This window comes from Gymnodraco acuticeps, unplaced genomic scaffold (assembly GCF_902827175.1).
Source record: "Gymnodraco acuticeps unplaced genomic scaffold, fGymAcu1.1, whole genome shotgun sequence".
Classification (NCBI taxonomy): domain Eukaryota; kingdom Metazoa; phylum Chordata; class Actinopteri; order Perciformes; family Bathydraconidae; genus Gymnodraco; species Gymnodraco acuticeps.
The window spans coordinates 1,921,206-1,938,244 of record NW_022990270.1 but is presented as its reverse complement, the minus strand read 5'-3'; the positions used below and the strand labels follow the sequence as shown (position 1 = coordinate 1,938,244).

Here is a 17,039-nt window from a genome sequence, read left to right as displayed (position 1 = left end):
ACAAGCCAAATTAGAGGTTTGTAAACTCCTGCTCAACCCCAGCCATCCGAGCTCAACCACATCCACCTTATCCTCTGTGCCCATGCCTACAGATTCTGTATCTCAGGTCTGTCAGGGCAGCATATCTCTTGAAGTTTGCGAGCGAAAAACAGTTTCTGATCCGCACTAGCACATTATCACTGGGGTGTAAAAATGCCTTCAGTGTCTGTACAACACAAGCTCAGCTAAAGGGGGAGAAAAAAAGACATTAGCACAAAAGGTTCACAGTTGACGGCATGCAGATTTGCTGACGCCTGTAATAAAATAAGGCCAGCCGGGTGTGCAGGAGTTGACATTGCATATAGGTGTACTGCCGGGCATCTGCATACAGACGCTCTGCTTCTGCCAGCAGCCATCATGGCCTCGACAGATTAGAAATTGTGTGTGTAAGGATTCACCGCAAATAATGAGAAATGAGTTTTAAATTGTAGCTCAGGCACTGCGAAAAAAATGGGCCCTGTCAATATGTGGTGCGAAGAGGGGAGGGGGGAGGCGGGAGCGTGTTAGAGGATTTAGGGTAGAGAGAGATAGGCAGGAAGAGAGGGAGAGAATGAGGGATCGGGGGATGACTTTGTTTTGGTTTACTGCTTATTACCATCATAATCCTTTGTCCTGTTTTCCACTCTGCAGTCCGGGCACACCTCTCGCCTCGTCTCTGCGTTAGACACTGTGATTGCCTTGTATTTAAGAAGCCTTCTGTGAGCCTCTGTTCCGACAAATGCTTTTCCAATACCAATCACAGCTGAGTGCACCTCATTTGAATCTGTGAAAGGGGTTTTGATTCCATCAGCAGAATGCTCCTCCAAGCGCGGCACAGGCCATTCAATACTGTGGCAACGTGTGAAAGCCTGAATATCCTCACCTAGTGTACGCATGCACTGTAAAGAGTTCGGGCGACGGCTGCCGAGCTTCTCCAGACCCGTGTTGTTCATTAATCCCCCTTTTATTCTCCACATAGGGCATCATTAGCTCTTGTCCTTTGTGGTTTTGGGAACCGTAAGCCGTGCTTCATGCGACATTCAAACGTTTGATGAAACAGAAGCGCTTTTACTGGTCGTAAACCTCGATGAGGAGTGAAAAAGACTCAGTTTGATGGTGTTTATGCCACCTGGACAACCTCGAAAGTATTAACATACATTAAGTGTATTTGTATTTAACTGCGTCTGACTGTGTGTCGTACAGACCAGCTGCTGATATCTCCACTGCAGCAGCTTGTTGACCTTCAAACTTATCAGTGCATATCTTTTGTCGGAGCCTGCCTTTTGGTCTGTGAGGAGTTTGGATAATGCATCCAAATTAAAATCTTTTGTAAATCCCATTGCTTGATTGCTTTTGAGCCACTGAGAGTTGTTCAACATTAATGGTGAAGGACTTCCTGATTCCCAAAGTCATTTTCTCTTCATTATTCAGGCGTGTATTAGCACCTCTTGTTTTTCCTCGGAGATAACACCCTCCTGCTAAACTGCCTGATACAACTCGGTTCGCTCAGGAGACAAACAGGTCATGCGCATCCTCTAATGTGCGTCACTGTGTCCCCAGTGTTGGGTTCAAATCTAAGTTGCTCGCTTTATGAGTGTGGCTCAAATTGAATGTAACTCCCAAGATAGTTTCACACCTTCTTAATATCATTACAAAGTATGTTGGTTATTTGTAAATTCCTTAAGAAGATGTTATACTACCTCATGGGACAACTGGACTTAATATCAGGCCGAACTAGATTTAACAGTTGAATGACTGAGCCTACTAAACAAGATGCAGTTCACACTAATGTTACATGCATGAGGAATTGTAACCTATTAGACATTTGAGGGAAATTGTCATAAAGAGCGTATTAATTCTCGAGTTATGGTCAAATTAGGGTTTGTGTAAATCACGCTTGCACCGCTTCTATATCCTATTGCACAATTTGTATTTGTCATTATGCCTCATGTATATTTATGTTACATTGTTGGAGAAGCCTGGGACTTGCATTGCCAACTATTGTGCACATACATACAGTAGATACGGCCACTGAATCAAATTCTAATCAGTTCATCCTTCTGTCCATGTTGTAAGTTTGAACACACCCACGGAAAGGTTTTCCAGAGATGATGTATCCTTGAGAATGACACGAGTGAACAGACGGGAGGACAGACCACAAACCTCAGCTATTACCAGAGGGTGGAAGCATAATAATGAAAGTTATAATCCAACACAAGCTATTATCATACGTCAAGGTGTTGTGTACACTTTTAACCACCTGCTGTGCATGGATGTAGCACGTCTAGATATATCAACAATAGGTTAGCTGCCGTCATTACATATCTGTGTGAAGACGCTGGAAAAAATCAGTACGCAAAAGAGAGTATGCACATGATGTCGCTGTATGTGTGGTTACCAGGGCCACTCCCCCCGTGTGTGGCAAACACAACAGTCAGCATCTGCTATCATACATTCACGTGAACTTCGAAAGAATTGCTAAAATGGTAAAAAGAAATAAACACAATTTGCAATGGACTGCACATACAGATTGTGAAAGAAGTCATGCAGAAGTTTCTACAAACTGCTTAAGGCGAAGGAAAAGAAGTGAAGTGATCATCTCTGAAAGGCTGTGTAACACGAACTAACCCATTGTTCTCTAAATGGAGCACAATAAAACCAAATTATCTTTTTTAAATTGTCCCACAGACAACCAGATGTTCTTTGAACTCCTTGTTATTTTGATTAGGCAGAACAATACTGTAATTGTGTCTTTGCTTTCAGGTTCTGTGCAAGTGTTCAGATGTGCCAGAGTTCTTCAAAAATAAAAGCGTGACAAATCTAAAATGTGGACAAAAAAAACTGTATCAGATAATCTTCATGCTTGGCTGTTTTTTTATTCTCATACCCAAAAATAAGACTAGTGACTATAGAAAAAAAGTATTGCCCAGTGCCTAGTTTGTACTTAAGCACATTAAATAATAACTAAGTGTATGTAAGAAATTAATGAAGTAAGGAATTAAGGAAAGGGAAAAACTTTCCCGAACAGCATATAGTGACATTACAAGTCGATAATAGAGAAAACCATGGAAGCGATTACTGCAAATGTCTTTGGAGTATCCTTCTCTCACTACTTTTTTTTGTATTCGAGGCAATCTGCAGTTTGACGCTTAAAAACATCTGAAGCATTGATGCACATGCCGTATCAATAAGAGCATTCCAGTTGTATTGTAATCATTCAGTAGCTTATTACCACCTGACTAGATATTAAGGAGCGAAAATGTGTATTGATTTACAATACCGTATTATAGAAATTAAGAATGTGGGTTAATCTGGGATTTCAGAAAAGTCTTTCATATAAGACAATCTTTAAGGTCTACCAAAAAAACGCTTTCTTGTGTTTTGCTTTAGGCAAAGATTAGGGTGGGTGAAATCCTTGTTTTATATGTTTCTGTCCAAACATTCATTACACATACAGTACCACACATCTCTTATGCAGGACTTAAATCAAATGTCACAGTTACTATCACTCTCCAGCAGATAAAGTTAGCCTGTTACACTTCCTCGTCAATATGCTAAAAACCATGTTCTTTCAAAAACAGGAAGCCATCCAACTTGGGAGTCGAAACAATGAAAATCCAGTGAACCGAAATGAAATGTCAGTGTGGTACGAATACAATATCTGTCAAATGTATTAATTTTTCTGTTATATCAAACACAATTTCATGGTTGACATGGTGGAAGAGGATTAACAGCTCATTTATATACCTTTAAAGGAAACACAGACTGCTAATGCTGTAGCTTCTAATCCTCCCAGCACTCGGGGCATGGATGTGTTCAGTCTCAGAGTCAGAGACTCAGAGTGCTGCCTGGCCTGGATAGCTGATGACTAAAGGAGAGAGTGAGGAAGAGCAAAGGCTACAGGGAAATCAAGAGTCGCTGTACCCAGCAGCTAGAGAGGGACTTGATGGTGTCAAAGGACTATGTACTGTGGGGGTAACAATACTAATGGCACTTCTTTTGCATTATGATAATTGCCAAGACAAAATTGCCACCTAATTTCTGCCTGTTTCTAATTATTGAGCTCTTCAATGCAAGCAGGCAGTGGGAGCAGAGCATTGGCAGGCAATTAAACTCCTGCAATTATGTCTCTATTGTAAAGCACAGCTTTACCACGGATTTGTAGCGCAGAGAGTGATTGCTCTCCGATGCAATTAAATACAGAATAAATCTGGCGTGGACCTGTGAACGGATATTTTAAAGTTCACTACTATGTTTTCTAACAACCAGTCACCAGCCAAAAAAAAACAACCTGAAACAACTCTGTTAAGGAGGTCATTTGCCAGAAGAGCCACACCTACTGAGCCATAGCCACACGTCTGTTACAACATCCCTACAGGATGCACACAGGCATGCCATCAAACCACTCTCACTGTGGATCCCAAAAAAAAAAAACATTTGCATAGAGAGCATTTCCAGGGAGGCATGCTGGGTAGGATTAGTGCTCCTCTTCCTCTAGCGTGTCGGAGTGAGCAGTGACCCGATGAAAATGTGTGCGCTAGGAAGTTTAGAGCTATGAACTGTGGGATACGGAGGAGCGTGGCCATCTGGAAACGCAGTGACATGAAGGTGTTTATGAGAGACTGGGGGGAACAGAGAGCCACAACCTATTTCGTCTCGTTTTGTTGTACAGAAGCCACTGATCCAGTGCGTTGTTGTTAAAAGGCTGGTTTGGGACCCGAAGGAAGCAGATTTAAATTAGTCAATAAATTGGTTTCAGGGAAAATAATATCCAAAGCTCAAATAGAAGACAAGAAAATAAGCGAAGATTACAAGGTGGATATTTAAAAACACGGCATGTTCTGCAAAATCCGGCTAAAGGAAATCAATTGTTCATATCATAAGCAAAGGGGAATAAATTACATTTGTTTAAAATACAAAACTCAAGGCCAATGGCGTAACATCATCACCCACATAATGACCCAGTCAGTCAATCACAGACATCATTTGCTTTGAGCTTACCTTGCGAAACGGTCCATATATTGTTGGTACAGTGAACAGTAGCACTGCTGAAAAAGAACCGCTAACCTTGGAGACATATGGTAATCCAGCAGCATTAAAAAATGTTCACTTTGCATTAGGGGTAACAAATACAACTCTGATAAGGCTGCATGAGAGTAATCTGTAAACAGGGAGACTTCCATCCAAGGAGATACAATTATAAACAGCATGATTTGAGAATATGCATGCATTGTTTACTTTGAATCCCTTGAGGCCATGTAGGCAATTTGAATATGACACAGGAAAAAGCTGACTCTGCTAGAAAGAATGGAAACTAGTATGAAAAGATGGATTCACGTTGAATGGCTATTACTGTAAAAAACGGGGGGAAAGGCATCTGCAAATGGTTTCAAAAATGAGATTTTTTATTATGTAAATGTCATGTTCAGGGTCACACAACTGAAATACCCATACAGAGAACACAGACAAAGACTGAAGAAAATAGCTGTTTGGACCAAAAAAGTAGCCACGGTATTTAGTTAATCGGCTAATCACTATGGTACTTTACAGATTCCGTAAACACATGGCGGCACCAACAACATCAGCTTGGATTTTGATGCTTACCATTTTAATATCCTGTTCTACTCGTTATGACAAACAGCATTGTGTTCCCAAAATTGAACGGTAGAGAATTAACTAATGCTTGCTCCAAGGCATTCATTTACTTTTTTTGCATTTGTTTCATTAAGTCTTGACATAATTGATCAAAAATGTTTTTTAAAGTCCATTAACTTTTAGCCTGAGGCCAGACAAAACAGACACACTTAACACAAATGTGATTATCAGCTGCTGCTGCCAATTTAAATAAGAGACAGTGCTGTTAATCAAACTGTGTAAAATAATAAAAACCAAAAGCATGGATCAACAGGGTTCAGCAAAATTACATTTTGAACAAATAAAGGCAAACTTTAATATCATGGTGAGACTTCAAAACACATTAAAACAGTTTGGTGTGATAGCTTTGCAAAGCTGTAAAAGTGATGAAGCTAAAGGCAGCCTTTTTATTGACAGGCCTCATAAATCAAGAGTTGCCATGTCTGAGTTCTCCCTACCGTATGCTCCCACTTATTCACATTCTTGCTCTGTGCTTCCAAGTACAAAATACTTTTTTCTCCATATCATTTCTGGTAGTGTTGCATATTTCCCCCCCACTCCTCTTGTATGCCCTTCGCCCCTCTCTCATGTCCTTTTTTCACAAGCATCTTCAGTGAAAGTTTCCCGCCACTGTGTGAGACACATCTGCATTGCAGTGCCAAAGGGAAAGCAGCGACTGGAGAGGAAGACATGTGACGACTGGCTTGAAAGACGGAAGAGGTATGACCTGTCGTTTCCAGGAGTAATGGATGTATGAGTGACGGGATAACATCACTTCACGCATCATTTGCTACATTACACCACCGTTGTATTTTTGTACATTTGACAGAAAAAACATACCCATTTAGACGTCCAAAAATCTAATACAAACATCCATTTGTACCTCAAAGTGCTGTCACAGGGAAATCACAGAGAGGGTCATCCACCCCCACCTCCCTCCCAGGCTCGAGCCTCCCTGTTATTAATGGCGTCATCATTTTCCTCTGCTCACTCTATTTCCCTTCTGATAGCAGGGCCTGCTTCATCGTGTTCTGCCATGTTTCTGTAATTGCTCCAACAGCCTGCCTTATGCTGAGCATATCGTTTTTCGGTGTGCGGGTGCGTGTGTGTGTGCGTGCGAGCGTGTGTGTGTGTGTGTGCCCATCCAGTAGGCATGTGCGTCTTTGTAAGTGTGTGCATATGCATACATGTGTGTTGCTCTATCCCCCCACCAGGGCCGGCTGTGAGTTTGTGGGGCAGAACCGAGCCGCGGGCATGCTCCACACGGAGCGAAATGACAGCCTCCAGGCCACCATTGGTTGATGACCGTGAAAACACTTGCGGTTAACGTAAAGTGAGCGACCGGCTGTCACAGCGAGGCACGGCGCTTATGTGCAGCCCTGACAACAGCACAACGAGCCCCTCCACAGCGAGGCTCTGCAGTGCTGCAACAAACAACAAAGACAGGACAGCCCTACAATTCACAACAACAACCACTTCAGACATCTAAAGTACATAGCAAAGAGCGAGAGGAGCAAGACACAACCTCTGCTACGTATTTGTCACAGTCTTTCGGAATAAATGGGTTTTCTTTACTTCAATTCTGGTGGGCAGAAGTGAAAGCCGAGAGGGAAAACAGGGAAGCTAGTGTGTGGGAGAGAATGCCAAGATTGTCACAGATGCCAGCCAAGGTCGGATAAAGTGAGGAGTAAGTGCTTAGAGAGCTACAGGAGCAGAGGCCATCTCTGTGGAGGAGGTGTGAAGGAGTGAGTGTCCAGGCATGAGCGCCGCTGCCTGTACCCGTCATTAAATGAAGCCACTTAAAGGAAAAAGGCTCTGCTCAGAAAAGGTCAATACACGGCACTTCTGAAAAGCACTGATGGTTTAATTTAGCCATCTGGAGAATAGTTTTGTCTGTGATGGAGACACAACAAGTTTGGTAGACATTTCAATCAATCCCTCCAGCATTCACTTATTCCTGGAGATAAACTGAGAAGCAATAAATGATGTGACAACATCGCAGCGTAAGGAGGGATGATTACAGAGCAGCCATTATCATAAATCTTAACCTCTCTGTGGTTAAATCAGACTTTTTTAACCCTCTGCATTTCCTGCTGGTTCACTCTCGCTGTAACTCTGAACACACACATGCACACACACACAAACACACTTTATTATGCAGTAACATTACCAGACCCCCTTAGGCAGCTGTGCATCTCTGTATGACTGATGAGGGTAATTTCTCCCAAACAACAGAATGATCACTTTGGTGGTGTGCGCTACAGACCCTCCCCTCTCCCCCCCCCCCCCCCCCCGTCTTCCTTCTCTCCCGTTTTTTTTTTTTTGCTAACAAAAAAACACAAGAAAAAGACAGATATTTGTCACTACGTCTCCTGCGGTGTCTGGAATGGCTCTGGAGATAAATGGCTTCCGCATCCCATACATACAAATTAAAAAAAGAGAATTAATCATTCCACGGATCAAATCAATCTATAGATTCTGCCGAGCCGATACCCGGTTAAACTCTGTTAATAAAATACTTTAAAATCCAGTTCTCCCTGCTGCCAGCTGGATCTAGGACATGTGGGGACTTTTTACTTATTTTGTCCTTGATTAACATAGGGATCCAATATAATACACATGCCAGTGTGAATTATTCTCACAGTAAGGACTGGGCTGAGCCACAGTGAGTTTATACTGTCTGTGTACAACTGTGCAGCGAGAGATATACTGAGCCGAGAGTAGTTAGGACTGTCTGCTTCTCTCTCTCGGCCTCATAGGTTCAGCCTCAGTGGGTTGTCTTTACCTATTCTCCCATCTGTCAGTCACACACAAAAACAAATCCACCTGTCGGCCGGGAGACTGGGCTGAACGGGGCGAAGCCACAGCTGTCTGGGCCCGACTCGGTGCAGGATGGAGCGGGCCAGCGCCCTCCACTGGTGATGGAAAGCCTATTAAGATGCTTATTACCCCACCTGTCAGCCCCATCTCCTCACCTGCACAGATACGGCAGCCTAATGAAGACAGTCACTTTTAATACAGCACCTTAAACATGGAAGTCACGCCTCTGTGCGTTTTGTGGTCCTGGTGTCCTTGATCACAAGGGCTCTCCAGCCCTTGTGACAATATAACAATTCAAGCGTTGAGAGACAGGCATTCATACCGCGCCACTTGATTGCCTCAACAATGAAGCTATTAATGCTGCATTATGTAAATCGTACAAACATCTAATAGGATAAAGGCTAAGTACAGTGCAATTTAATGCTGGTGACTTTCAGTGGCTGTTTGAATGATGTTTTCAATTATAACAGAGCTAATTTAATTCATTGTTTCGTAGCTGAAAATGCATTTTTAAAGCTCGACTGAATCTCTATTTCAGAACTCAGGTTTAATCAGTCATGTACATTGAACACTGGAACGTCCTCTAAAGAGATTGACAAAGTTGCCGGGGATCTGCGTTCTAGGTTTTAAAGGGACAAAGTAAGCCTGCACTTCTCTTTTTCCTCAGACGGCAGGCTTCAGTCGAGGAGGGGAGGGTGTTCATCTAAAAGATGAAAAGACCTGCGCCTTTAAGAGGGCTGTCTCCCCCTTTCCCTCATGCTCCCCCTCAACCACACAGACACTCCTCCTGTGAGCATTTGTGAGGCAGCTCCTGTCCCTTATGTCTCTTTGTGGGGAACAGAACATACTTCCCAGAGCATCACTGGAGACAAGACAGAGCTCTAGGGAGGACAGCCCAGGTGCAGACCTCCAAGCAACCCTGGCCTATACTGTGGATGCCAAGAAGAGAACAAGGAGAGGAGACGCACACCAACTCAAGCTGGAGTAAAACAAGCAGAGGTCCAAAACAGGAGGTGGACTTTAACAGCTGGACGAGAAGTCAATTTTGAGTTAAATGCGACATGATCATCTGATAAAAATCAACAGCGCTGGACCGGATCACTAAGAAAAAGGTGGAGTCTTAATTTGAGCTTTTAGTTTTTCTTTAGAAAAGTTTTCTTAAAGAAGAATCAACAAAGTACTCCATGTGACTATAAGGATAAAATAACCATCTGAAATATATACAAACGACGGATAGAGAATAATTTATCAATTTCTTTTTTTCAATCTCTCCAAGGCAATTTTAAACGTATGGTATGAAATTGAGATTCCCTTTAAAGAACATCTTCAATGGTCCCGACAGTGCTTTTAATTCAGCAGCCGGGCGTTTATCTTATTTCTCCAGCTCTTTCTGAGAGGGAGCTTTAAAGACTTCATTGATAGTGCTCTTGGGGAGCGGTTAATAATTCTTATGTGAAGTCTTGAAACTTTACAGCTGTTGACTGGAGGGAGAGGAAAGTGCTACATGCATAAGAAAATTATGACGACCTGCTTTCCATGCGGGGAGAGTGTGTTTCTGGACTAACATTGCGGTGGAGCATTGAAGACAGAAGACATGTTCACCGGGTGTGGAATGATCACTGGCCAGAACCAGTACCTGATCCGAGACGCTGTCAGGCCCCTTCCCGGACTAGAGGTGAGCCGACCGATCCAAATTGAGCATGGGTTACCTTCAGGGAGCTTCCCCGTCTACCATAACCAGACTTATAGCAACGTCGCCCAGCCAGCAGTGATCAACAATGTTTCCATCCCGCTGAAACCAGTGCCACTGCCAGTCCCTCCCCCTGCACTCAAACTAGGACAGGAGGGGTTTAAGAAAGTCTGCCGAACTGAGGAGGATAGCCCCTGCCCGTTCCCAGGGCTGGCCTCTGGGGTGCTGGAGATGCGCGTGAAGGAGGGAAGTAAGATCCGCAACTTAATGGGATTTGCCATGGCACGAATGCAGGGAGAGAAGGGCATAAGTGGGGGAGGTGTGAGCGGTGGTGGGCTCAGGCAGGTGGTCTTCACTGGGTCAGGCCGCGCCGTCACAAAGACCATCACTTGTGCTGAAATCATGAAACGAAAAGTGGGCTCTCTGCACCAGCTGACCAAACTGCAATACAAGGTGGTGAAAGAGGTGTGGGAGAGCAGCGAGGAGGGGGCATCGGAGATGACCGTGCACAGGACCGTGCCCTCCATCAGCATCCTTCTTTCCAAAGACCCGCTGGATCCCCAGGAGCCGGGGTATCAGCCTCCAGAGGCTATCAGTGCATTGTGGGAGGAGAGAGAGGGCGTTGAATCTGCCCCGCAGACATCATGCAAGAGAACACTTGGACCTTTGCCATACAGCAGTTTCCCTCACTGTAAGAGAGTGTGTTTGGGGGAAGGAGTCTCAGTCCACGCTCCTCACTGACTGGCTGAACCGGTGTCAAACAGTGGAGAGGAGGATTGTATCAGAGGAGTTCATTTGGCGCTGCCCTCCATTCAAGCACAATGCTGAGACAATCAGAACACTCACTCAGACAGAACAGTGCTTTCTCAGAAGATCTGAGTACCAACTCCAGCCTCCAGAGGTCAGTTTGACTGGGACTCGAAAGCTTGCCTCTGTACACACAGCATTTAAGGGATGTGTTTCCAAGCACGTCCAACATGGTCTCTCACATCCACATAATAGTGATGTGTGCTACCGTGTTATCAAATCTCTCAGATCGACATCCCATTTCACACCAACAAAAGAAGAAGCCATGAATCGCACAGGTTCCAGATTCCTGCTTGCAGTAAACTAAATGTTTTTGTTAGCTCCATGTTGCAATCATTCTTATTCCTACATGCTTAAGTGTAGCGTTTAAAAATACACAAGATATATATAAGTAAATAAAATAAAAAAGCTTAAAGCCATTGATGGTATGACAAATGCAAAACATATCAATTTTATTTGTCGGATATATTAACTCTTATGAAAACAGAATTCAATAAATTGTTTGTTTTTTTCCAATGGATATGTTGTTTTGTATTTAATCTTTCTTACTCGCACATCATGGAATTCGCAATGCTCTGATTGAACAGAAAATCACAGAGTGCAGATTATTTGATAAGAATAACAGCAGTGAAATTTGTCTGTAGAAAAAGCTGATTTAATGACAAAGCTGTTGATAAGGCAGGGCTCCTAACCCAACTCGGTCTGACAGAAATGCCTCGGGAAGAAATACAGGCAGAGATTATCATTAAGATAACAACATAACATCACACAACACAGTGGAGAAAAGGATTAAAACTAGGCATGACAGAGTTTCGCAATACACTGTTCCTGCTAAATATATGAAACCAAGGCAACACAATATACTCCTCTTCCTTTCTGTGAATAGGCCTACCCACCCACCATATATATTGTATTGTACAGTATACATCTTCCGCTATAATCTCCCTTTTATAAAGAAAAATAATAAACAATGTGGTCCTAAGTTTTCACAGCAACATTATAAAGGTACTGTAGTTGACTGACATTATCAATTAAATGGTTGCAGAGTTTGACAGTGTTGATGATTGCTGAAGCTTAACTGAACGCTCCGTCATCTATGGCAATTGGATCAAATGTAACTCCATGCAGAATGCACAGCGCGAGAAAGAAAAAAAAAATACAGCTGGCAGCACCCGTATTGAATTTTATGCATTAAAGATTTCGACATATACTTCTTAAAAAGTTGTCGTAAACATTAAACACAAAATAAACCTTCCAGAGAATTGTTTAATTTAAATAGTTAGGAGCTTTTTCCACTTAATCAACCATGGCTTCTGGGGATAATAACTTAGACAAGTGGAACCTTGTCTGAGGCTTTTACTGTTGATCTTAATGAAAATCTGCAGACGCAGATGTCTGCCCCCTGAAGTAAATTAATCAAAGTGACTCTTAACTGGGGATAATTCTGTTTCAGCTTCAAAAGGAGCGAGAAAAAGAAAGTTCACTTCCTTGGAATCAGCGTTCAAATTCATCTTTCAAAAGAATACAAATCGTAATATTTCATATAATGGTCAGCCAGAATTTAACAGTGTAAGGCGGACACAGTGATTAACCTCCCTCTCGATCCCATTAAATGAATCAGAGCACAGCCGAGCACCCAAGGTTGAATAAGAAATGCTGCGACTGCAATACAGCACATATGTAGCAAACTGTGTGTCCTCGAGACTGCTAGAAGGTTATCACTCCGGGTCGTTGTTATCACAGAGTTAACAGCTTTCACCCGAGAGCCTTTGGGACAGTCAGTCTGCGATGCGGGTCAAAAAGATAATACCGCTATAAGTAAATTTCAAATCGACCTGCATCTGTTATCAAGCATTAAGAATTCTGGGCCAAGTGTAAAATGCAGTGGGGGTAATTACGGATAACGGCATAGCGTACCTGAGTGAAGGAATAGATAAAACATACTGACAAAAGCATTATCCCCAGCTAAATCCATTGTGGCTGGCACGAAATAGCATGCTGGAGGAGTCAACAAGGTGCATTATAGGAGTGTGGACAAGGTTATTCACAAGCTGGGAATCCATTTTGCCAATATTCTTTGTTTTGAAAGATGTAGTCAAGGTGGATTTAAAGGATATAAAGGCATGGGCCTAAAATTCACCATTGGTTTATTTTGTATTTTATATCTGCAGTAGATTTAGAGTGTGTCAAATGTTTCAAACACCTCGGATTGAAGCAAGTAAAGTCTTGATTGCCCTCACTTTCAACCATGAAGAAGATACACATAAAGATTATTTGTGTGGGTGCAACTCCAGAGACTAGTGATGCTTATGTCCCCCTACTGAGTATATAGGATTTCTGTAGAAATGTACATTGTCTGTGTGGTTATTGTTATGGGAGCAGTTTTTTAAGTTACATCGAAATGTAGAATGAATGACATTGTTTTAAATGGTAACGCGAAGATGTATTTTTACTTGATATCTTAAATAGTTATTCAGTTTTTAAATCATTAATAAAGGACAGCTATGTTTAGACTGAGCAATCACAGTTATCTATAGTGGTGGGACAACAGAACTGTTGTGTTTACCAAAGCCAATAACTACATGCAGTGAATGTGAATAAATTCATTCTGAAGTTAACATAATGAAAGTGTTGGCACTCCATTTTTCTCTTCTCCGCCACTGCAGCAGATGAGAGTGAGGTCTCTGGGATGGTGTGGGAGTTCGCTATCTCCCAGCCTCCAGATGGCTCCGTCTTCTCTTATCTAGAAGAATGGGTGCTGCCTCAATTTTTCAACTCGCCTTATCAGGAAATTCTTTAAATTGAATATTTACTGGGCCTATGTTTTCTGCCTATGTTAGCCCTCTGAAGTTGACATTCCTCTTGCTTGTCGAGACAGGCCGAAAGGTTTTTTTCTCACTCATACACTCCCTTTGTCTGCCTTGTCAAGTAATGGGGCAGTGATTGATTATGTGATTGTCAGGAGAGAATGGAAGGTTAAGCAGTTAAGCAGAGAGCAGTGGAGACATATTAACGAATGGCCATAGAGGGAATTTGTTTTACAATAGAGAGACGCACATTACCCAAACATGACATCAGGCAGACCTCCATTTTATGTCAGGAGTAAAATAGAGCAAATTAATCACTTTCCCAGCAGTCCATTGTTCCTGCACTAGAGGTTAAGAGAACACTTAAGCAGCTATTGAAAACATCTTATTGCAATAAGACTGGCTGTGGTCTATCAGCATAAACAAGCCGTGCCATAGCTATACTCCCTGGTAAGTGTTTGGAAATGTCTTTTCAAAACCATTTTGAGAAATGCCTCCATGTTGGATTAATCAGCAGAGCCGAGGATGTAATTGCTGTGCTGGAGTCAAAGCTGTAAGAGCAGATAATGAACACGGACTAGAGGGCTGCCAGAAATGAGAAGTTCAGGGAACAAAATGTCTTCAGCATCCTTTCAAAAGCCCTTACAGAAAATGAGGGCACACAGTATTGTCATTAACCACAGAAAAGCAAAAGGAAATCACCTATGACTAAGTGGTTACTAACATGGAATAGTAATGGCCTGTGCATTGTGGTGTTTATTCAAAAAGAGAATGGCAAAACATGAGTGCAAAATTAACATTTCCTTTAAGGCTTTTATCAAACTATTTAAAAAAAAGTATATACAGTTACATTAATGCGTCTGTGAGTACTGTTTTTTAATAAAAAGTAATTGAAGGATGGGCTGTTCCAAAATGTGAAGAAAACCAAAAATAGTTGTTATTTTTTTTCTGAGTGTTGCTGCCCTCTGGTGGAGAAATAAGCTCAAAGTCAAATACAGAAACACCTCTTTGCTCAAGGATGCTATTATACTCGACAGAAATATATCGCCCTGTAGACCAGAGGGATTGCAAAACAAAGCTAAATGGCCACAGAATAGATTAGTATCTGTATTTCTTTATCCTACTATAACAGCATTCACAACGAGAAAATGTCCAGGCTGTGGGCAGTATTATTGTCTGTCAAATAGTAAATTACAATCTAAATGCTATCCCATTGTTACATTGTCTTTCTCCTACAAGTGTAAATATTACACTCTTTTATCAGCATGACCTCCCGCCCACAATAATAAGGGATTCAGATCAAATTAGCTTAACCCATTTGAAGTATAAATGAGGTCTTCTAAAAAGCACTAACGATAAAAAGGTACTGGCTGTACTGTACAGTCTGATATTTGTAAAATAAACTTAGTTTACGGAAAGACAACCACGCACGCACATACTGCTGAAACGGAAAAAAACAATATGCAAGGGAGATGCACATGAAAAAATGGTTCTCTATGACCTCCAAGGTAAACTTCTGCACTTGTACAATGTAGGGAAAATTGATTTTGCTGTGATTAATATGGTGACCGAACTGCTTTAATATACTGGCTGTGTTCAGAGGTGAAAACCAACCAAGTATAAGGTGCAGTGCTCTAGGCTTGCATATTAACATTCCTCAGTGTTCTCCGCAGTACTGATAGAGTGATGAACAGCCGCTGCCTCTCCGTGTTATCGCTGTAATTGGATGCCTCTTTCCACTGCGATCAATATATTGTGTTTTCCTTGAAAAGAAGGCACCGTGGTTTTCTTAAGCATTACCTTAGGAACAGCAAAGGACTTAACATCTCTTTACAGACTACCCTACAACCATGCATACACAGACTAACTGCTGGTATTATAACCTTTGGTTTTAAGTTAACAGGTATTAGAAGTGCACAGACTGAATAGTTTATCAATGGTATATGTATAACAATCAATGAACCACTCAACCATGCCTAACAAGTAGAAACCAAAAAGAGGATGTTTTTATTGTTCAGATTATTAGGTTGAGAATTGTGTTTTAGGGGGATAATCTGACTTGTAATCAAATGTATATTACTATCATAGCACAGCTTATAATCAGGCCATATCAGACTTGAAGTAATAGTCTTTTATTGTTAGGCTATTCTCAATATTTGTATATGTTTAGCCTATTTTAGTTTCAAATGTTTAATATCAACCCTAACCTACCTTATTTGTTTGTGTAATTTTCATGTCATTAAGTAGCTGGTGTAACACAGAAATGTTGTTTGGGGGTAGCTTCGTGCTTCTATCAAAACAGACAGCATTTCTGATTAATGATGATGTTTTTGAGGTAAAAGAATATCCAGTGTTAATCACAAAATATATAGAAGCCTAATCACATGACAAGTGAAGTATTTTATAAAAAATGTAAGGTAATAGATGTAGCTCCAATAAATGGTATGGGACATTTGATATAATACCAAGATACATTTGAATCTTCTCAACATTTAAATTAACAATGAATATATTTTGACCTGCCTTTCTGAAGCTGACTATAGCTAGGCCAATTTTGACATGCAGTGAAGCGGCCATCAATCATTTTATTTTATAAACTAATATTTTACAAAGTAGCAAAGCTAAAGTTACACAATTGATATCAGTGGTTAAAATCACCCGTGACAAGTGGCATTACACGATTGAGTCGTCCTTTCTTTCCTCAGGTCTATTCCAAGTGCTTCTCCGTAGTGCCATCTCTGGACTTTCATCACAGGTTTTAAAGAAAAACATAATTATTTAGAAAAACAATTTTCTGAAGTCAGCTGATGAAAATTACGGAAAACAAAAACAGCAGCCAGCTACACAACGTGAGGGATTTTTATCATCCTATGTTGCCAGACAATTCTAAACCAAGATTGACAATACGACTAAATGATTTGGTTAATTTGAATTCAAACAGTGCCAGCAGGGGGTCCACTCCGCGCAGCGGGGGGATTGGTAGAGTAATATCAACACCGTTGTGATTACTCCATTGAAGCAGTAGGCAGCTCCAATCAGAACCGAATCACTCCCCTCATTACAGACTACAAGGCCAGATCTCAGTAGGAGGACCACAGAATCAGGCTTAACATCTTCCAACTGAAATTAATTGAAATTCATTTGTGGCACCCTGATGTTCCCCATCAACGCAGACTCATTTACATCTGCAGAATCCACCTCGGACTCATTAAGCGTGAGCCCATTTCAGGCTTAAAAGCGTGTAAGAGCAGAGTTTGTATTCT

General features: G+C 41.7%; 1 protein-coding gene and 1 long non-coding RNA gene across 2 annotated transcripts in view; one reads left to right on the top strand and one right to left on the bottom strand.

Annotated features, from left to right (window-relative positions):
* The window catches only part of LOC117549153, a 44,780-nt gene that overhangs the window by 26,245 nt on the left and 1,496 nt on the right, over window positions 1-17,039 (bottom strand). The gene's annotated exons all lie outside the window — the stretch shown is intronic.
* LOC117549151 (ribonuclease P protein subunit p25-like protein) lies at window positions 9,289-13,592 on the top strand. Its single transcript, XM_034220787.1, has 2 exons — window positions 9,289-9,584; window positions 9,931-13,592. The coding sequence occupies exon 2, from the start codon at window positions 10,067-10,069 to the stop codon at window positions 10,901-10,903; it is 837 nt and encodes a 278-aa protein (XP_034076678.1). The 5' UTR covers window positions 9,289-9,584; window positions 9,931-10,066; the 3' UTR covers window positions 10,904-13,592.